This window comes from Arctopsyche grandis, chromosome 8 (genome assembly GCF_051622035.1).
Source record: "Arctopsyche grandis isolate Sample6627 chromosome 8, ASM5162203v2, whole genome shotgun sequence".
Lineage (NCBI taxonomy): Eukaryota > Metazoa > Arthropoda > Insecta > Trichoptera > Hydropsychidae > Arctopsyche > Arctopsyche grandis.
This window is the reverse complement of record NC_135362.1, coordinates 9584508-9605141: the sequence shown is the minus strand read 5'-3', so window position 1 is coordinate 9605141 and position 20634 is coordinate 9584508. Positions and strand designations below refer to the sequence as shown.

The following is a 20634-nucleotide window of genomic DNA, read 5'->3' as shown; positions in this document are numbered from 1 at the left end:
ACGATAGGAATATTGTCATTTTAAGCATATGAGAGTACATTTATTATAACATAAATTAATATTTGCTCTTGTATATGAATAGAAGTAGATGTTTTGATAAAATATATGCCATGCGATAATCACTACAAAAATAAAGTATTGGTACGCGATTTATCTAAATATATTTAATGGTAAATCTATATTTTAGTTATACCGGATACACATATGTAAGTTACAATATAATATAAATAAATACAGGGAAATTCGTGTACATACCAACTATACACCATACCGGTCGAAGCCCAAGCGAGAAACTAGTCAACGACATTGCGTTGCATCCCATTACATATGCATTTGGAACGGTGACACGACATCTCGTTCATAGATGTTTCGCTCAAGGCATTTTGTTTACCACCATCTCGCTCACCAACACTTTGCTCACTGACGCTTCGATCACGGACGGTTGGTTCACAACTCGCTTACGATAGTTCATCACGACCGATGGTACACAGACCTGTCGTTCAAAGATATTTCGTTCAAAATTATAAAATAACTCGTTTGAGGAGCTCGAATGATTTTTTTCGGCTTTTTCCATAATTAAATTATTATATCGTTTATGATTCGCAAAGGCAATTCCTGAAAAAAATTAGCTTTTTACAGCTAATTTAAAGGTAACCACATTATCATCTCCCGTTCTATAGTTGTTGTTGAAAATTGTGCTTTTTTACATATTACATACCTCCTTTCAGCTTCACTTACGATTACAATTCAAGAAAATATTTGCCTCTTATCTGATCGTTTTCATACTTTGCCATATTGCTCATTTTGGTCATCAATATAAGTAAATGTATCCTCCGCCATTACGACGGAGAAAAAATATCGTTTTAGACGCGTTTGAAATTTGAATTTTTCACAAGGCTTTTCTATGTTTTACTTCGCAAACGATTCAGTTTCTATTCCTACAGTTTTGCGATCGTTTCGAAACTTTGCCATTTTACGTGGTTTGGTCAACGTTGGAAATTTAATTACTCACTTCACTCGTTATATCTTTGCTTAGGTAATATAAAAGCAGCCCCTCGGAGATGAAACAATTTTTCTGAATGGCTACATTGGTGCCGGATGTTTGAAAACATGCATGGTGGAGCAAAATGGCAGAAAATCGTTTGAAATTTTGGGAATCATGTTTCTATTATCCATTCGATATATTATTCAAATATTATATGGCCTTTATGATAAAGATGTCTACATTGAAACTTTTTTTAAAAAGTGCGACATTGTTAAAATGCCAACGACGGCTGTCGTTTCAGAAGTCCTAAAAAGCTTTCCCGAGAAAGAGCCAGTATATATTTCCAGATCTCAAATATAATTGATAAGAGAAAAAGAATTCTTCAAACTGTTTTGGATGACGAAAGAAAATAATTTTCATATAGTCAAAATGTTCCTAGAACCCCACAAAAACGAAGCATTTCATCTGGGTCATTAGTAAATAATAGTGATTCATGAAAAGTTCGTACAAATGAAGATATCTCAATAACTGTTTCAGTTCCGAATACAGATACCTTTTTCAATTCTGGATCCAGATTACTGTTTCAGTTCCGGATCAGGTTTTTTTTCAGTTCCGGTTCAAAAAAACCATTCGTTGTGTGTGTAAATTCATTTCTGATTGACTGTCGTTAAATATTACTTCTTCTCAGTTCAAATAAATTTAATAAAAAAAATAATTTATGTTTACTATTAGATTAGCCATGTTAAACTATTAGATTAGCCATGTTATTAGAAGCCGGGTAAAACCACTTGTATATTATATTTTAATTACTTATATTGAAAAGTTGTACTAAATTTGTGCATATTTAACAATACTAAATGTAAAGCAGCTTCAGTGGATATCAGTTTGTCAAAAGTATTTAAGAAGATATCACTACATCCCACTATTCAGAACTAATATTTATAATTTAACCTTTTTTCATCAATGATCCTTATTGGGAAAAAATCTGAGGGCCACAAATTATAAATAAATAAGATTCATGTGTATATTTTAGAAAAATATGTAAATTTCATTTATTATATGCATGTTAGTATAATATTAAAGCAAGCTTTATTACAATTTCAAATAAAGGACACTTAAATTTCTCCTTTATCTAATTTGCTGCTGACAGCATTTCCGAATATTTCTGCTCCTTCCTTATTTTCTTCATATCCAGGAAGAGTAGCACAACATTTATCAAACCATTTCTTCACATTTGGAAACGGTGTTAAATTCCAACCCACCGCCTAAAAATAACAAACAGGGTTTAAAATTTTACAATTTCAAAAAAGACCGCATATTCGATTTCAACTTACCACAATGCTTGAAACTGATGCAGCGATTGCGATGTCCGCTATGGTGTAATTACTTCCTTTAGCGACCCAATCACAACCTTCAAGAAATGTGTTTAAATGTGCAAACACTTCGTTCAGCTTATCTCTTTTATCTTTGGAGATTTTCGTCTCGCCCATAAATAGTACTGGAAACTAACACACAAATTAAATCACCAATGAAAAATAAACATGAAATAGTAGGATAATCTAAGACTGCTTACACAAATAGCTCTAATAGCAGGATAGAGAGAACCTGCATCGAAATAAAGTAAACGATTGATGGTCGCAGTGGTGCGCGTATCACTTTGAGGATACAGATCACTATTTGCAGCATACTTATTGACGAGGTACGAATTTATGGCACGGCTCTCCCACAGTACAAAATCATCATCTTTCAATGTAGGAATGCAGTGTTGAGGATTTATCGCAATGAACTCTGGCTTCAGTTGTTCTTTGGTGAAAAGATTCACTATTTTCACGTCGACATCCAATTTTAGGGCGCGTGCCGTTAGAAGAGAGCTTCGAGACGGAGCACTTGGTGCAAAGTGATACAGCGTTACAGGCATTTTTTATTAATCTGAAATTCATATCATAAGGATAGTGTTTGGCAAGTATTGTGCATTTTATAAATATTATATTAGATACTGCTTTCCATATGAAAAATGCTGTTTATTGGTTCACTTTCATCATATAGATAACGGATTAGTAGCAAACAGTTACATGAACATTAAAAACTCGAAACGATAGGAATATTGTCATTTTAATCATATGAGAGTACATTTATTATAACATAAATTAATATTTGCTCTTGTATATGAATAGAAGTATGTAGATGTTTTAATAAAATAAATGCCATGCAATAATCACTACAAAAATAACGTATTGATAAGCGATTTATCTAAATATATGTAATTGGTAAATCTATATTTTAATTATACCGAATAAATGTATGTAAGTTACAATATAATACAAATAAATACAGGGAAGTTCGAGTACAAACCAAGTATACGCCACACCGGTTGAAGCACGAGCGAGAAACTAGTCAACGTCATCGCATCACATCCCACTACATATTCGGAACCGGTATTTATAATTGGACTAGTGCTGTGCCCGTTGAAATTTCGACGGGTGGTGTCGGAAACAAATTGATACATGATTTAAAATAAAGTTACAATACGTGTAGTAATAATGAATTAGAATCGGGAATCGGAACTGAAACAGGGGTCGGGAATTGGAATTGAAGCAGGAATCGTAATTTTCAACTAAAATAGGAGTCCGGAACTGGAACTGAAAAAGGAATCCGGATTCGGAACTGAACCAAAAGTCACTAAAATCTCTATAACGGAACATCTGGCAGCCGAAAAGTCCTTCATACTAGCGATAACTATCATACTAACGAGAACTCGAGTGCCATTATTCCATATTCGCGATTTTCGTGGCAAAAATTGTCTTTTGGACGATCGCAATGTGACTAATAATCCAATTATTCAAAAATCAATTATCCGTTTATGACGCATCATTTGGAAATTATTATTTTAAAATTAAAACGTAAATTTAATGTCGCATAAAGGTCTGTTCATACCTATCCAGCACGACCCGTATCCTGCAGGTGTCATGCAAGTGCGGATAGTATTCTTCAGTACATTCTATATAGACGCGCATGAATGCGTAAATGCGCATGCGCGAATGGAGTATGAATACGCCTGCAGGATACGGGTCGTGCTGGATAGGTATGAACAGACCTAACGTTTTTATTAATGTGTTTACGGAATAAAGGATATTTTGGCGCCACTTTAAATACATACCGTACCGGCTGAATACCGGCAAAAAATGCGTGTTTACTGTATAAGTAAAATGCGTATTTACGTAAAAAAAACCGCTATTTTTTCCCCCAAGAATCTCATGTTCATTATGTTCTCAACTTTAAGAATATTAGACAATCGCGAAGAAATGATATCGTGGCTAATCCAAAAAGTAATAGTCGGTGATATTCCAACTTTTCCAGTATGTAACGAAGAAATGCAACTTCGCATACGAAGCGATCGGCAGTATTTCGGAGTATCGGTGTGTAAAAAGAGGGTCGAATCCACACGACAGAACGAAAACGATTTCAAAATATTTCTGGTTCCACAACACCAAGATGAATTTTCTATAAATGCTTTAGTGATTCTAAAGTTTATCCGATATTTTAAATAAGGGTAGCTATTATACTTGATCAATTTTCATATACATATAGAAATTACGAGATGGACGATATGTTTTGATATCTTTCGACCAAATGCCTGATAAAGGCGCGAAAGTTCACGCTGTCAGCTGCTGTGTCTGTCAGTTGAGCTGTCTTTACTGGTGAGTCTTAAAACTACGAAAATTTACTTTTTTTGGATATTTAATTGGTGTTTATTTAACTATTTTATTCATTATCATATAACCCCTACACAAAATTGATTCAAAACATAAATTGAGGTACCTTGACCTGATCTTTAGTTAATTTGTGTATGGGAATCTTCTGTATAAGAATTTTCAATTAAACAGTTTTATTACTGCGATATATTAAACTTAGCAATTATACAGATTTCAACCATGAAAGGTCCAGTGCAATGGATGAGCGACAAAATCGACTGGCAACAAACAAATGATCCAGAATTCACTTACAAGATTGCCGATTTTTATACGTAAGTAAATCAGAAATATGTATTGAATATCAATTTTGTCGTTGTGTACATACTGATTTATTTATTTTTTTATATAGAAAATTTAAGTTCAAAAATATCATTGCTGAAGTTGGTGATTACGTATTAATATCCAATGCAGACGCAGCAGATCCCGATACTATCGAGGGTTGCGATGTGGCTCAAATTGTAAAACTATACGAGAGTCACGATAAGGTATTAAAGGATAAATTTAGAGCGCACGTACAATGGTTTTGTAAGAGGCACGATCTTCCCAAATCTTCATTAGCCGGTACTGATATTGAAATACAGGATGATGTTGAGGTATTGTTGTTTTTTACGAGATGTTTGTGATGATCGATTAAATTCTTATAGTAAAACATTTTATTCTTAGGTTGTCGAAGACCACCGCCCTTATGATAAAGATGTCTCCATTGAAACTTTTTTTAAAAAGTGCGACATTGTCAAAATGCCAACGACGGCTGTCGTTTCAGAAGTCGTAAAAAGCTTTCCCGTGAAAGAGCCAGTATTTATTTGCAGATATCAAATAGAATTGATATCTAAGAGAAAATGTATTCTTCAACCTGTTTTGGACGACGAAAGAAAAGAATTTTCATCTAGTCAAAATGTTACTAGAACCCCACAAAAACGAGGCATTTCGTCTCCCAACACAATTACTAGTCACAAAAAAACATCTACGTCATTAGTAAATGATAGCGATTCATGGAAAGTTCGTACAAATGAAGATATTTCAAAGTTGACACTTATGAGAGATATTACTAATGAATATTCTTCCGATCCAAAAAACAATGTCATTGACACGCCCAAACGCAAAAAACGCAATGTTGTATATACAGAAAATTTTGATTCGCCTAATAAAAAATCGCCAAAAAGACGTATGAATGCAAACCGAGGCAGTGATAGTGAAGATGATTTTGTTGTAAAAACCCCCAAGAAGAAAGGAAGGAAGTCACTATTCAAAACTGATTTAACTCCATCCATTTGTAGTAGAAAAACTCCCGTCGTAATAAAAGGTATTTTTTTTTATGTATATTTATTTAATAATAAATATTGTACCAATAACTCAATTGATTTTTTATTTATTTATAGGAGGCTCTCTTCAAATTGCAAGGGAAAGTTTACATGTTTCAGCCGTGCCATTAAGTTTACCGTGTAGGGAAGAAGAGTTCAACAATATTTACACATTTATTAACAGAAAAATTTCTGAAAATTCTGGGGGGTTAGTGTTATATATAATAAATAAAAAATATTATAAAATTTACTATTAAAGTTAATTTGAACGATTTTTTTAGATGTATGTATATATCTGGTGTTCCTGGAACAGGGAAAACAGCCACCGTAATGGAAGTTATTCGATGTTTAAGGAAACAAGTTACACGTGACGATTTACCGAAGTTTGATTTTGTTGAAATTAACGGAATGCGAATTACAGAACCGAGACAATCGTATGTTCACATATACAAACAATTGACTGGTATAGATTTTTTCAACTATTGAAATTACTTTATTTGTTGTGTTATTAAATTTTTTTGTATTTTATTGTAGGTAAAACAATGGCATGGGAACAAGCTTGCAAGGCTCTAGAAACACGTTTTACAAAACCAGCACCGAAGAGATGTACAACAGTACTTTTGGTTGATGAAGTATGTAGAGTGAATTGATCCATTAGTCTTTATAGTGAATTTAAATCTCAAATAATATTCAAATTTTCAGCTGGATGTACTTTGTAACCGACGGCAAGACGTTCTGTATAACCTTCTGGATTGGCCCTCAAAATCAGCTGCACATCTAGTTGTAATAGCTATAGCTAATACTATGGACTTGCCGGAAAGATTGCTAATGGGTCGAGTCGCAAGTCGTCTAGGTCTTACTAGGTTTGAATTTTTTTTTTTGAATTCTTAGATATAGTAAATATTCATATTCATATAATATTTGTTTTAATTTTTAGATTAACTTTCCAACCTTATACACACACACAATTGCAGAGCATTGTAATTGCAAGACTTTCTGATACGGGAGCGTTTAATCCGGATGCTGTTCAGCTTGTATCGAGGTTACTTTAATACTATGTTACAGTGCAAGTCTAATTTGTAGACATTTAAATTTAATTTAATAAAAAATTGTAATATTTCAGAAAAGTAGCGGCCGTCTCAGGCGATGCACGTCGAGCTTTAGATATTTGCAGAAGAGCTGTTGAGCTGGCCGAATTAAGCGAAAAGCAAAGTGGTATTACAGAACAAGTTTCGTTGTTTCACGTGAACCAAGCTCTCACAGAAATGATAGCGAATCCTAAAGTTCAAGCCATTAAATGTTGTTCTAAAATGGAACAATTATTTCTGCAAGCAATTGCAGCTGAGGTATCTATTCTAATTCGATGCAATCTGTGTAATTATTTATTATTTTATTTATAATTATAAAAACGCATGTATTTCAGGTTCAACGTACGGGTCTGGAGGAATGTGTCTTCAACATGATATACAAACAGCTGGAGACATTGTGTGCATTCATCGGTTCAAAAACGCCTTCCATTTCTCAAATACTTTCTGCATGCTCTCGACTCAGCTCTTCTCGTCTTATTATTAGCGATAATCCTCATAATGATATATACCAAAAGATCTTATTAAATGTTAGTTCAGATGACGTACATTACGCAATTCAAAAATTTCTTAGATAGTTTTTATTATTAATTTTTATGATTTTTGACATATTTATGAATCGACACGTATTTTATATCTTGTATGTATTTGTTTTATTTTATACACTAATTAATATACTTATTTTATTTATCGAAATATGTTTTTTTATTTTTTCTATATTTCAAATGAAATTGCAATCTTAAATTACAATTCTCCTGTTTTTATAGTTTTTATTAAACCTTCTACGTTTTTATCTTTAATTGAAGCTCTGCAGTTGTTCACCATAGTTGATGCGAATTTACCGACTAAAACATTTAATAAACATGTAAATTAAATTTGAACGTTCATAAAATTCATATTTAGATAGAATATGTTTAGTTTACTGCGTAAACGAGATCCCCGTTGAATAATATTATTGATTGATTTAAGCGCGTTAGCTCCTTCTTGGTGGTTGCTCATTCGTATGTTGTTTCCACGAATTAAATCATTATTCATTCCCATAATTTCACCATAGCAAGTCATCATATCAGATCTAAAACAAAACGTTTAAAATTTTAGTATTTTAGATTCTTCTGTAGAATTATTGTTTAATTTTTCTTACAAATCATAAGATCGCTTCTCGTCTGCAATTGTAATCAAATGTCGAATGTTTTGTAATTGTTCTGCAACATCAGTGTCTAGTCTCATACGTGTTTCCTGAATATCGTCCAAACTTTCTACTAATTTACGCAGTATGTCTTCATCGTTTGGAAAATGTCCTTTTGTCTGTTAAAATTTTATTTTTAAAGAAACCGCTTCTAAATAAAATTGAATCAACCATAAACTAATAGTAACCTGTAAATGTTCAAGATTTAAAAAATTTCCCAAACTTTGAACTAAATCTCCCGCCAACTCCATGTTAGACGTGCTAAATTTTACATCACCGTTAGCTTCAAAATCCATGAGTAAATTAGTTCCGTCCCGTAAGCAATTAAGTAAAACATGCAATTCTTGACTATTATTCGGATTTACATTAATTTCGTCGGGTAAAAGAAAATTCTGATTGATCCAAATGCAAATTCTTTGCATGCGTTCAGTAATAGTAAATGTGACGTAACTCGGAGGTATTTCAACGATCGCTTTATTTTCATCAATGACAGTAAGATCTTCTGAATTCGGCATGTTATACATGGAGAATCTAGGTAACTGTCGTGTGAGTTCAAATACATGAAACTGTTGACTGTCCGCGTACCCGACAAATGCCTTAAATATTGAAATTGTTTTAATGATTTTGGTATCAACGTGTACAGTTTGTGAATTTAAATAAAATATTACCTTTATATGTATATCAATAGGTACATCTCTCGGAGGATATAATGCGATATCCATTGTATTGCTTAGTTGATCGACATCAGGATGCTCGATCAGTGTTTCACCTTCGAAAATTCCCTCCGCAAATATCATAACTGCTCTGATTACAGTAAAATTGTTTGTTGATATGGAAACTTCGACGTGTGCCTATGGTTTATATTTTTTTATTAATCAATAATTTGTTCTTGTTTTATTTTAAGCCTTTTTAAATTTGAACCTTTTTATTCGCGTCTCCTGCACTCGTAGCCAATCCGATTTGTAATCTAGTATTTGCAGGTATTATGCCCATGTTCGAGACTGAATCTGGCACGTCTCTATTTTTTTCATATTGTTCATTAAATTTGGTGTTGCTTTCATAATGCTTCAACTCCAATAAAAGCGCTTGTTTTCTTGAAAATAAATCGCGCATCGTTTCTTGGTCCATTTTCATGTGAACTGAAGCTGCATGATCCGGTGACGTTACATATCCTTTGACTAAAATATAACTTTTCGTCGTTTATTATTACCTAATTTCACTACTTAAGAGCTGCTTGAAAAAAATACCTTCACCCTCGGTAGAAACACATATTAAATCCAACTTTCCAGATCCTCGATAATCTCCTTCAGTTATTCCAGCTATGGAATTTCCCATATTGTCTTTAAAAAGAACTTCTCCAGATTTTATGTCCCGACAATCAATTTTTCCATTTGTCCAGCCAGTTATTAATTGATTATTCCCGTTTCCCAAAAGATCATAACAATGTATAGAAATCGGAACATTCTTGGACTGAAAATGGTTGAAATAGTTGTAAATTGAACCTAATTTGTATGTATACATATTACAATTTTCAAGCTCACTTTTACGCGCCATAGTCTGATACCTTCTTCATAAATACCTACGGTTCCGTTTAACAAACTATAAGCAAATCGTGTTTCTTGCATCACAGCCAAACCAATTACTGCTTCTGTTTCAGATATTTCCAATAGAGTTTGTTCCTCTTTGAAAATTTTAATGGTATAATCTTTACAACCGACTATCAACTACAAAAAGTAAAGCTAATATAAACCTTGTAATAAAAAAGTATACATTCACCAAAATATATAAATTTTTCCCAAATTTAACAAATCGTATTTCTAAACTCACTTCGTTCGTTCCATCTTTATCGTAATCCATTAAGATTAATGATTGCACTTCATTGCCAAGTACATTCCAAAAAATTTCATTCCCTTGATGATCTAACCCGTGTATTGAACAATTCCCTCCGACTAAGGCCATTGGACGATTTGTTTTCCCGAATTTCCCTATTACAATCTTACTTACACCATTCGCCATATCTTTATAAAACAAATCAGCATTTTCTTGAACATCGTACGCTAGCAATTGCGTCGGTGAACCTATCAGCAATATATCCCTTTCTTTTTGCGAATGTAACTGTCCTGCTTCTAATGCCGTGATGGATTGGCTCAAATTTAATATGGCTACCTCTTTATGAGATTCTGACCATTGAATTCTACCTGTATTGAGACTGCTATTCTTATACGGGTTGTGAATGATTACCTAGATATCCAATAACTTTATATTATTAAAATGTATAATTCAAGTGTGCGCCTTAACATTTAGAAGTGCAATTGGTATTACTTTATCAGCAGTTGTTGCAGCAGTCAAACACGCATGAACTCCATCATATTTTCCAATTGTAACGACACCTGGCATTATTTTATGGTTCAATTCCAACATAAACGTAGGTTGAATCATTTTGAATCTTCTATGTCTAAACGAATATGAAAATGTTAGTATTATTTCCAAGCAATATGTTGTGTTGTCTGTTGGATTGCTATGGTAACTATATAATCGATTTTTTTTTATCAAAATGTTTTTACTATAAGATTTTTAACAGTATTGCCTTTAATTAATTACCGACTGATTGGTTTCTTTTTACAATAATTCAATATAATTCCCAATTAAATGTTATACTTAAGTATAAAATGTAAGCACAACTGCAAAAAATCAATATCTGTAAGCGGAATTAAATTAGTTCAAGGATTGGGTTTTGTTGAAATAAAATTTATAACCCAATTATAGAGTTCTAATGTTCAGATTGAATTTCAACAAGAAAAAATCTAGAAATCAAGTCTATTTATAAAAACCTGTTTTTTGGGTTTTAAAATAGTGTAACGTAGAGATTAGGTGGGTGGCGCTCGTGGACCGATGGCTTACGAGCGCTAATCACCTGATCTCTCGTTCGCGCCAAAATGTCCTCGCCGAATGAATAAGCCGTATGTAACGGCCAATGGGATCGCTCCACTCATCGACCAATAGTTTACATGTGTATGTATGTATGTGTGTTGTGCCCAACCGCTTCTACAATATTCCTGCGTCTTTCTCTCCGATTCTGGAAGCCCCCACTTCACGTCCACGCAACAATAGATTCATATCTACAATGGCTATGTTATAATTTATGGAATGTGAAATCTGGGCTTCCATTTGACTTTGCAGCACTTTTTTAGATCGTCATCATAGATATATAATACATAGATACGCATTCACGCTCTATACCGGTCGACCTTGTGGACCATGCACAAACAAAGTAGTGCATGGTCCAACTCTCAGTAGCTAGTTAGCTTCTAAGTAGGAAAGGTCGATTGCATAGATATTGCGGAGATCTTGTCGTCACTAACTGAGGGGTGCGGGGGGTTTAACTAGCGGGGAAGTGGTGAAAAAAACGACGACCGCTGCGTCGACAATAGATATATATTACAGTTATTCTATATCTATGGCGTCGACCTTTTTTTTCCCAACTTCCCCGCTAGTTAAAGCTCCCGCACCCCTCAGTTAGTGACGACAAGATCTCCGACCAAAATCAGGCGTCAGGGCCCATCTATGTATTCTATATCTATGATTGTTATGTATTGACCTTTTGGATTTTAAAATTAAAAAATAACATTAGTGGGAGACTCGCGTGTCTACAAATCATGCTCTCACTCATTAAAAATCGATATAATGTTGTTTAATTTGTTTTGAACATTCTGACATCGGTCATCGTCTTATTTTTGAGCGGTTTCCTATTACCTATTATTTTATTCACTATTTTCGAATTACCCGGTAATTCGAATTAAAGCGATTTTACATTTTTAGGTTGGTACATTCGCATGTTGTGTATGGAATGTCAGTGTCAAGTAACTGATGGGCCGTACGTTATTTTCACAAAATTCGCCGTTAAGTATCTTCATATTTTTCCCATAAAAGTACGACATAAGCTGCTTTACATGGATATACAGGTATTTACAAATTTACAGTTAATTATTATATTATTTGAAATGTGGGTATTGATAAAATAGATTCTTGCGCATATCACAATGCAACATGTTGTCCCATATTATAATCGTAAGGTGTAATATTATTTTTTCATTTTGCTGCATAACCAAGTAATTCACCTTTTGTAATGGTGATTGTGGGTATTTTTACATCAATATACATGAAGTCGGATATATAACCTTGAAATGTTTGAATAAAACCAAGAATATCATTTATTAACATAATTCTAATATGCTGTGTTGAAATATTTTTAGGCTTCTCGAAAACGTGGGCGTAAACGGAAAAGACAATCTGGAGATTCCGAATCGAATTCCAAAGATATACCATTAGTTCAATCGACTTCTTATAAGGCTAAAACTCAAATCGAAACTGCGAAAAAAAAGCCCGACAAGAATATACCAATACCAAAGAAGAATGACAAATTTTCGATTAAAAACCAGGAAAGTAACAAATGTGCTAAAACAGCGCAAAAATCAAACTCATCTCCCGCAACAACACCCTCCACTCCAGTACTTAATGTTCACCAGAAAAAAGGTTAATCCATTTATAGGCAATTTATTTATATTTATTTAAATGTCATATGTTTTCAATTGAAATTCGTTTATTTACAGTAATAGAAAAACGGCTAGAAAAATTAAAGAATAGAATAAATTCCAAACAGGTTTTGGAGAAAATACAATCGAATGCCAAAATACATAAACATAACAGTAAGATTAATACAATAGTCATAGTAAATTATAACAGACGTATATTTATAGGATTATACATAAAATTTGTAAAATAGTTGCAGAAAAGCGCTTAAAATTTTTGAAAAAAAGGCTTTCCTCCGAAATTCAACAAGATGTTAAAAAAATACCTGTCCCCGTAGTAGAAAATAATGAATCTAAAATAAAACGACATAAAGGTGAGCTATTTTTTTAATGTGTCCAAATATATATGTACGTATTTGTTAAGTTTGAATTTGGAAGATTATATTTAATATACTTTTAGTGGATGATGAAACATTATCCAAAGTTCAAAATATGGAATGTGAATCTATCGTGGAAGTTCTACCATGGGTATGTTTAATTTCAAATTTATGAATCGTTTCTTTTATACATAGAATTTTATCTAAGGCGTTCTTTTCTTTTTAAGCAGGTAAGCACACATGCTGATAAAAATCAAAATACTACTTTGGAATCCATTGTTACTCATCATCCATCATATACTGAAAGTGATTGCAGTGCTGATTCCATCATTGTTGTTATTGATACAAATGTAATGCTATCTCACATAGAAGTAATTGATAAACTATTAAATATATCAGGTACACTCTATATATATATATATATATATATATATATATATATATATATATATATATATATATATATATATATATATATATATATATATATATATATATATATATATATATATATATATATATATATATATATATATATATATATATATATATATATATATATATATACAATTACAAAGATCTATAGTGTGTTATATGTATTTATGTAATTATTCCAAAAAATAATGTTTTAGATCAATCATACTGTGTGATGATTCCGTGGAGAGTATTTTGCGAATTGGACAACCTAAAAAGTTGTAAAAGAAGAAATTTAGACAGTGGACCTGAAGTTAATCATCTAGCTAGAAGAGCCTTAAGTTATCTTCATGAAAATTTGCCGAAAAATGATAAATTAATTGGTAGAGTTTGAAAAATATTTAATATTCTATTGAAAATGATGCGTAAGAGTGAGTTCCGTGGCGAATGCTGTCTTTTCGCGATTCTTCGTGGCCACAGGTACCTGCCCGTAACCGCTCGATAACACTGAGCAACAAAAAAATCACGTTTTTGAGTTACCATATCGGAGACTAATCAATCTTTACTAATTTTGACCCACTGAATTCGAATGTGATAATGATTTTTGTTGGTTCGTGATCGTTTACGAGATATGAGCGTTTAAAAAATGCGCAATTTTTACAGTTTTTTGGCTTTTGCGGTTTTTAACTTAATATCTAGTTTTGCTGTGCTCAAAGTGAGTATTGCAATCTATAGCCAGATGTTTTTCCTATTGATTGTGATATTTCATTGCTTTAAAATACTGATAATTAATTGTCTAGCGAATTTTAAAAGGCAAAAATATATTTTTTTTACGGATTTTTTTTCCATGCTATTTTGCGTTTATTTGGCCAGTTTTTTATTTCACCACGTTTATAAGGATTGGTTTTCTATCTCAATATTTTTTTTTTTTATCTAAACCTACTAACTCGAGCCGTGATTGCGATAGAAGAGCTTTCGTTTTTTATACATTTATGACACTGATAGCGTTGGTGCAAGCGAGACGGCATGTAGTCCGACCGCTGTACTCTGTGAGGTGTTAGATCATTATATCCTATTCGGTCTTAAATCACTGCAATAAAGTATGTATTTGTTTCCGCTTTAAAATGGTAGATAACATTTGCAATCGAACTTTCGTGTGTTTACACATGCTAGTCTCAAGAAGTTTTTTACTATCTATCTATCTATCGATCGATCGATCTATATATCTATCGATCCATCTATCAATAGTTTTTTGCTATCTGCCTCTGTCGTAAAAACAATTGTAAACAGTATATCAGTGGAGACGATGGTGTGCAAATTCTGAGAAAACTCGTTATTATATGCGAGAAATGAGATGAGGAGAAAGCTTGAAACGATATCCTGCCATAAATTATATTATTTTAGTTATAGCTATCCAAGCGCTTTCGTCACGAAAAAAATTAGCGATGTCATCGAATATTAAAATAGTTTTCAAATATTACAAAACTAAATTTATATTGTTAGAAATGCCTCCCGCACCCCCTGATATGCCTTCTCGCAGCCCATGGGGTGCGCGCACCCCCGGTTACGAACCCCTGCTCTAGATAATCAAGGTTTTTTGTTTTCCTCAGAAACCTTTTGGTTTATTGACCTGAAATTTCATATCTAAAAGCTAAAGCTCAATACCAAGTTATTAATAAAATATGGTGAGCATCCGTCAACCGGAAGTGGCAGTTTCCTCTTGTTCGATTTTTTCGACCCCTTAAATATGTGTGCTTTTCACGAGAAAATTCACGTATAATTTTTGTATAAATGTGATGAAAAAAAATCATAAAATTTAATACCGGAAGTGCGATATTTTCCTCTTAGAAAAGCCAAAAATTTTGTGACCACACGATTTTTTCCCACACCCCAGAACGTATCAAGGCGAAAATTTATATTTGTACTATTATTTCTTTATGTACTTACTAATTTAGAGTTGATAAGATTTTTAGTCAGAATTCGTAAACCAGAAGATGTAAGTTTTTTTAAAACTATTTTTTTTAAATTATTTTTATTTTCTTGTTATTTAATGTGTATAATATTTATAGTGAAATTAAGTAATAAACAAAATCCGACAGCCAGAAGTAAAACTTTTGTCTTGTGTAAGTTTCCCTACATTTGCGCTCAATTTGTATCGAATGTTCTCATAGCTGGTGTGTGTGAACGGTAAACGGATTATTCCGCAAAAAGCGATCTGGCACTCGAGTTCTCGTTAGTACAATATTTCGCTTGGGTAGCTTTCGATAGATGGAGTTTTTGGGTACCCGATGTTCCGTAATCGAGATTTTAGTGACTTGCGTGAGATCGCTTTTTGCGGAATAATCACCGAACCATAGAGTCGTGGAGTGGTCACATCCGATTTTTTTTTGTTTGCGATCGACAGGACCCGCGTTCTTGTTTCCCGATGACATGCTGCTTGTGTCATCCAAGATCCGAACTGAGGAAGTTTTGTGGCAGAAACGGCTGATGTGCCCCGTTTGATTGCATTTAAATCACATCTCAGTTCGCTGTCTGTATCTGGTTCTGCTTGCCTTTTGGGTATTGTTTGTTTTTGTGCTGCCAGTCTGTGGCCGCTGATTTTGTTGCTTTTTTCGGTCGCGAGTGTTTTCCCGCCTTCACACTAGAACTTCGTTGATTCGAACACTGCCTCTGCCACCTTCACGACTTCAGGAAGGCTCGTTACGTCAACTGGCATGATGCTGTTTACAAACATCCAGGTGATAACTCGTTCGAGAGCTTTCGGTGCGGTAACCCCTGTGAAACTTGACTCCACGTGTCTGTAATAGCGTCCATGTGCCCTGTTAATGATTCTCCTGCTTCGGGACGCCACTTTCTCGTGCTGGCTTTTTCAAAGTGCTGGTAAACAGAAGTTTTGCTACCGTATCGCACCGCAAGTCTCGCAAACCAATTGGTCGAATTCCAATTGGATTCTTTCTGGAAGGCGGCAAACGTAGTTCAAGGTCGTGCCACGCACAGCCTCATTGACAGATCCATCTGAACTCAAAAGCGCCGCATGGCCTGAAGTCTCTCCAACTCCTTGGCTTGGATTATTTGTGGCGTCTCTTTGATTGTTGCTGACTTTTGTTTTCTTCTTGGATCTCACTTCTGACGACCAGTGCTGCGTAGCGATGGGTTCAGGATCCAAATGAAAGGCCAAAGTCGCTTCTTCTTCTTCATGTGCCATGAGCTCCCAGAACGTCGGCAACTAGATATCCCATCCGTACTCTGTCTATGGCTGCTCGGATTAGTGCTGATGGCGTACCGCTGCCTAATATCCTATAACCATGTTTTCCGACTGCGTTGGCTTACGATTTTTCCCAGGATTATTAAGCGCAAGAGATCATATTTTTGGCTCCGCATCTCATGTCCAAGGTACTCCAATTTGCGCCTTTTCAAATTTTTGAGTATTTCGACATGTTTTCCCATCAGGGCCAGCACCTCGGCATTGGTTCGACGCGCCATCCATGAGATTCTCAGCATCTACATCTGAAAGTGCTGTAGTTTTTTACACGTGGAATCTGTTAGGGTCCATGCTTCTGTCCCATACAGAAGGATGCTGAAAGTCGCTTCACAGAATTTATTCAACGATCCCAGAGGTCCACCGCTCGCTCAAGAATAATCTGATCTACCGTGTGTACCTCCTCATAAAGGACAAGCTGCACAGCACAGCTTCCCCGATCCATTCATGTGTCTATTGTCTAGGCCAGGGTTTGACAAACTTTTTCTGCAATGGAACTTTGCAAATCCGGAAATTTTAACGGAACACTTATTTTTTAGGTTCTTTAGCCTAATCCAGGGTTTCTATTGGTCACCGCGAATGCACTTAGACAGTGGATACTCTCTCTCATGTTCCCACGTTACAAAAATAATAGTAATTTATTATTTAATGGTTTACAAAAAAATCTTATTTCAGGTCAGTCTTTAAAGGAGGCTTCCAATCACATATTTCCCTGCGAAACGGCTGATGATGAAATATTGAATTGTTGTTTACAGAAAGCTCAGTCTAATGATGATATGGTGAGCTTTATGTAATAATTACCATGGTGATGTAAAGTCAATATAGCAGTAGCGATATTACTTTGTAACTTTCGTGTTATTTTTATTTTTAGATTCTTTTGACAGATGACAAAAATCTATGTATAAAAGCAGAAGTAAATAAAATAAAAGCATTAACCCATAATCAACTTAAATTGCTGCTAGACAAAAAAAGTGAAAAAAAGAAAGTAATGAATGATTTGGTTAAAGCAACCGAATATCAGAAGGATAGTGCTCCTCCCAAAATTCTCAATACGGCTACATCAGAAAATCCGTTAACAGACCATACAAATATTGGGAATATACTAGAAAAAATTCTATCTCCATTTTTAGAGGTAAACTTTTGATAGAAATGTAGTTTTGAAATAAAGAATATATGTGTGTATTATGTTTCACAGGAAGAAATGAAATTATGCTACAACAACCTGTGGGAAACCATAGTTTATAAAAAGCAACCGTGGTCACTTCAAGATGTTTTGGAATGTATAGTTAAACATTGGATTGCTGTGTTTTCTGAATTTTTTCCCACTGGATCTCTTGATCTTTTTAAAGAACTGCAGTATTATTTCCCCAGAAGACGTAAAAGTGTGTACATTTTTATTTATCTATAAATATAATAACATATTTCATTTGATTTCATTGAGTTTAATTTATTTACAGTCGAAAATCTTACGTCTAGTGATATAAAAATAATTGTGTCTTCAAGTACAAAATTGATTCAATGTTTAAAGAGAAATACACTTAAGTCGTATTTTAAATTGGCGAGTGATTGTTGTCGATCTTTAAACGAAATAATCAACAACAATATAGATTCTAAAAAACGAGAAGTAATTACTGATTCAAAGTCAAGAAACAATGATGGTTCAAATAGTGATAATTCAAAAATGAAGTTACCTCAGCATAGTTTTCTTGACAGTTCGAAAAAAGAAATTAATCAATTTTCGGATACGGAAGATCAAATTTCTGATATGTTTCAATTCATTTGGAATGGTTTCACTAATTTTTGGTAATTATTCGAATTCTGAGCTACATATGGATATATTCTTACTATATTTGTTTTTGTGATGTGATTATTAAATTTGTTTCTGTATTTCAGTTCTCAGCTAGGAAACAGTTTGGGAGTTACACATTGTCTCGATGACAAAGTTACCATAAACTCTTTAGAACAATTAATTCCTCAAGCCGATTCTGTTGCAAACCAAGTTAACCTGTTAATGAAAAGTATATCCAGGTAAATAATGGTCACCATATTTTTTTAATTTATATATTTTTCACATCTTGAATGTTTATTTTAGAATATTATTATGTAATCGAGTGAGTGAAACTTCTCCTGAATATATGAAATATGAAGCAAATCAAGCAATTGATTCGTTTTATAGCGCCCTATCAGATACAGTAGTTGGGATGGGTTGTACTAAATGGAATTTTGATCAAATTCAACTATTTACATTTTGTTCCAAACACAGGTTTGTAACTGCAGTATTAAGGGTAAAATAAATTCAATCGTTTTATTTTGAATGTTTTCTTCATTTTTCAGAACTGTTTTAGAAGATGGTTTCAACAAATTTACAATGCTTCATAACTTGATATTGGAGTGCAGTGTAAAATATACATCAGTTCAAATGCAATAGTATACAACAACATAACGCATAGTCAGCGATTTAATCGCGCCTCCATAAACTACCAGTGCGTTCTGGGCATAATGTCTACTTTATTGTAAACATATATGTATTTTTATAAATAAATTGACGTTTGAGTGTAATGAATTTTTATTGTTTGTTTTCCTTCATTACAATTTACAAGTCTAAACATGGATATAAAATAATGATCTCTTAGAAAATAAATTTTATAATTCAAAGAAAAATTACACATTTTTACTTCCCAACTTGTAAAAAAATTCGGGTGTGACCAACCCATGACTTTATCTATGTATTTGAGGAATATAAGAAGCTTACAAAACAAAATTCAATATTGAACTAATAACTATGATAGCGATACAAATTGAGCGCGAATATATGCAAATACTTGCACAATACAAAAGTTCTACTTCCGGTTGTCGGATTTTGTTCAAATTTTTTTTATTATTTAAAATCAGTATAATTATTATACACATTAAATATCAAGAGGATAAAAATAATATAAATGGTCAAAATACAATAATGAAATGTTGTTTTAAAAAAAAATACTACTTCCGGTTTACAAATTCTGACCAAAACGTTATCAAATCTAAGTTAGTACATAAAGAATACAAATATAAATTTTCAGCTAAATACGTTCAGGGGTGTGGACAGGATCCAGGCGACAACATTTTTAACCTTTTTAATAGGAGAAAATCCTACTTCCGGTTCATTAAATTTGGTGATTTTATTTTTTATTTTTACTTAAAATCACTATTTTTATTATTCACAATAAATATCAAGACGCTTAAAATAATTTAAAAGGTCAAAATAAAATAATGAAAAATTGTTTTAAAAAAAAATACTACTTCCGGTTTACGAATTCTGACCAAAACGTTACCAAATCTAAGTTAGTACATAAAAAATATAAATATAATTTTTCAGCTTAATACGTTCAGGGATGTGGACAGGATCCAGGCGACAACATTTTTGACCTTTCTAAGAGGAGAAAATCCCACTTCCGGTTCACTAAATTTGGTGATTTTATTTTTAATTTTTATTTAAAATCACTATCTTTATTATACACAATAAATATCAAGACGCTTAAAATAATTTAAAAGGTCAAAATAAAATAATGAAAAAATAATGAAATATTGTTTTAAAAAAAAATACTACTTCCGGTCTACGAATTCTGACCAAAACGTTACGAAATCTAAGTGAATACATAAAGAATACAATTATAAATTTTCAGCTTAATACGTTCAGGGGTTTGGTCAGGATCCAGGCGACAACATTTTTGACCTTTCTAATAGGAGAAAATCCCACTTCCGGT

General features: G+C 33.2%; 4 protein-coding genes across 4 annotated transcripts; 2 read left to right on the top strand and 2 right to left on the bottom strand.

Moving 5' to 3' along the window:
• Positions 1–1997: 1997 nt before the first annotated feature.
• On the bottom strand, positions 1998–3428 carry LOC143915094 (glutathione S-transferase 1-like). The gene is made up of 4 exons (XM_077435523.1): positions 3338–3428; positions 2559–2914; positions 2320–2490; positions 1998–2250 (listed from the first exon to the last, which is right to left on the bottom strand). The coding sequence occupies exons 2-4, from the start codon at positions 2901–2903 to the stop codon at positions 2101–2103; spliced, it is 666 nt and encodes a 221-aa protein (XP_077291649.1). The 5' UTR covers positions 2904–2914; positions 3338–3428; the 3' UTR covers positions 1998–2100.
• A 1217-nt stretch (positions 3429–4645) lies between these two features.
• On the top strand, positions 4646–7816 carry Orc1 (origin recognition complex subunit 1). The gene is made up of 11 exons (XM_077436157.1): positions 4646–4683; positions 4909–5009; positions 5087–5330; positions 5401–6040; positions 6117–6246; positions 6320–6501; positions 6573–6670; positions 6741–6901; positions 6976–7080; positions 7162–7384; positions 7462–7816. The coding sequence occupies exons 2-11, from the start codon at positions 4918–4920 to the stop codon at positions 7699–7701; spliced, it is 2115 nt and encodes a 704-aa protein (XP_077292283.1). The 5' UTR covers positions 4646–4683; positions 4909–4917; the 3' UTR covers positions 7702–7816.
• A 51-nt stretch (positions 7817–7867) lies between these two features.
• LOC143915818 (BBSome complex member BBS2-like) lies at positions 7868–11589 on the bottom strand. The gene is made up of 12 exons (XM_077436636.1): positions 11533–11589; positions 10911–10924; positions 10632–10836; positions 10137–10550; positions 9851–10033; positions 9557–9779; positions 9231–9487; positions 8978–9160; positions 8498–8905; positions 8265–8428; positions 8047–8195; positions 7868–7968 (listed from the first exon to the last, which is right to left on the bottom strand). The coding sequence occupies exons 1-12, from the start codon at positions 11587–11589 to the stop codon at positions 7868–7870; spliced, it is 2358 nt and encodes a 785-aa protein (XP_077292762.1).
• Positions 11590–12102: 513 nt separating this feature from the next.
• Swt1 (Swt1 RNA endoribonuclease) lies at positions 12103–19457 on the top strand. The gene is made up of 14 exons (XM_077435766.1): positions 12103–12271; positions 12563–12842; positions 12920–13015; positions 13093–13212; positions 13299–13366; positions 13446–13614; positions 13848–14012; positions 17564–17667; positions 17760–18020; positions 18084–18270; positions 18346–18691; positions 18782–18916; positions 18981–19151; positions 19223–19457. The coding sequence occupies exons 1-14, from the start codon at positions 12143–12145 to the stop codon at positions 19314–19316; spliced, it is 2325 nt and encodes a 774-aa protein (XP_077291892.1). The 5' UTR covers positions 12103–12142; the 3' UTR covers positions 19317–19457.
• The last annotated feature ends 1177 nt before the right edge of the window (positions 19458–20634 follow it).

Bases quoted from the DNA above. Each gene is read 5' to 3' on its own strand.
- LOC143915094 (XM_077435523.1), bottom strand. From the start codon at position 2,903: ATGCCTGTAACGCTGTATCACTTTGCACCAAGTGCTCCGTCTCGAAGC. The intron at 2,491-2,558 runs GTAAGCAGTCTT...TTTGTGTGTTAG, and splicing joins CTGCTATTAGAGCTATTTGT to TTTCCAGTACTATTTATGGG. The intron at 2,251-2,319 runs GTAAGTTGAAAT...TGTTATTTTTAG, and splicing joins CATCAGTTTCAAGCATTGTG to GCGGTGGGTTGGAATTTAAC.
- Orc1 (XM_077436157.1), top strand. From the start codon at position 4,918: ATGAAAGGTCCAGTGCAATGGATGAGCGACAAAATCGACTGGCAACAA. The intron at 7,081-7,161 runs GTTACTTTAATA...GTAATATTTCAG, and splicing joins GCTGTTCAGCTTGTATCGAG to AAAAGTAGCGGCCGTCTCAG. The intron at 7,385-7,461 runs GTATCTATTCTA...CATGTATTTCAG, and splicing joins TGCAAGCAATTGCAGCTGAG to GTTCAACGTACGGGTCTGGA.
- LOC143915818 (XM_077436636.1), bottom strand. From the start codon at position 11,589: ATGCACTACTTTGTTTGTGCATGGTCCACAAGGTCGACCGGTATAGAG. The intron at 9,488-9,556 runs GTATTTTTTTCA...GTTATATTTTAG, and splicing joins TGTTTCTACCGAGGGTGAAG to TCAAAGGATATGTAACGTCA. The intron at 8,906-8,977 runs GTAATATTTTAT...TCAATATTTAAG, and splicing joins CTATTGATATACATATAAAG to GCATTTGTCGGGTACGCGGA.
- Swt1 (XM_077435766.1), top strand. From the start codon at position 12,143: ATGTTGTGTATGGAATGTCAGTGTCAAGTAACTGATGGGCCGTACGTT. The intron at 13,016-13,092 runs GTAAGATTAATA...TTTGTAAAATAG, and splicing joins CAAAATACATAAACATAACA to TTGCAGAAAAGCGCTTAAAA. The intron at 13,213-13,298 runs GTGAGCTATTTT...ATATACTTTTAG, and splicing joins TAAAATAAAACGACATAAAG to TGGATGATGAAACATTATCC.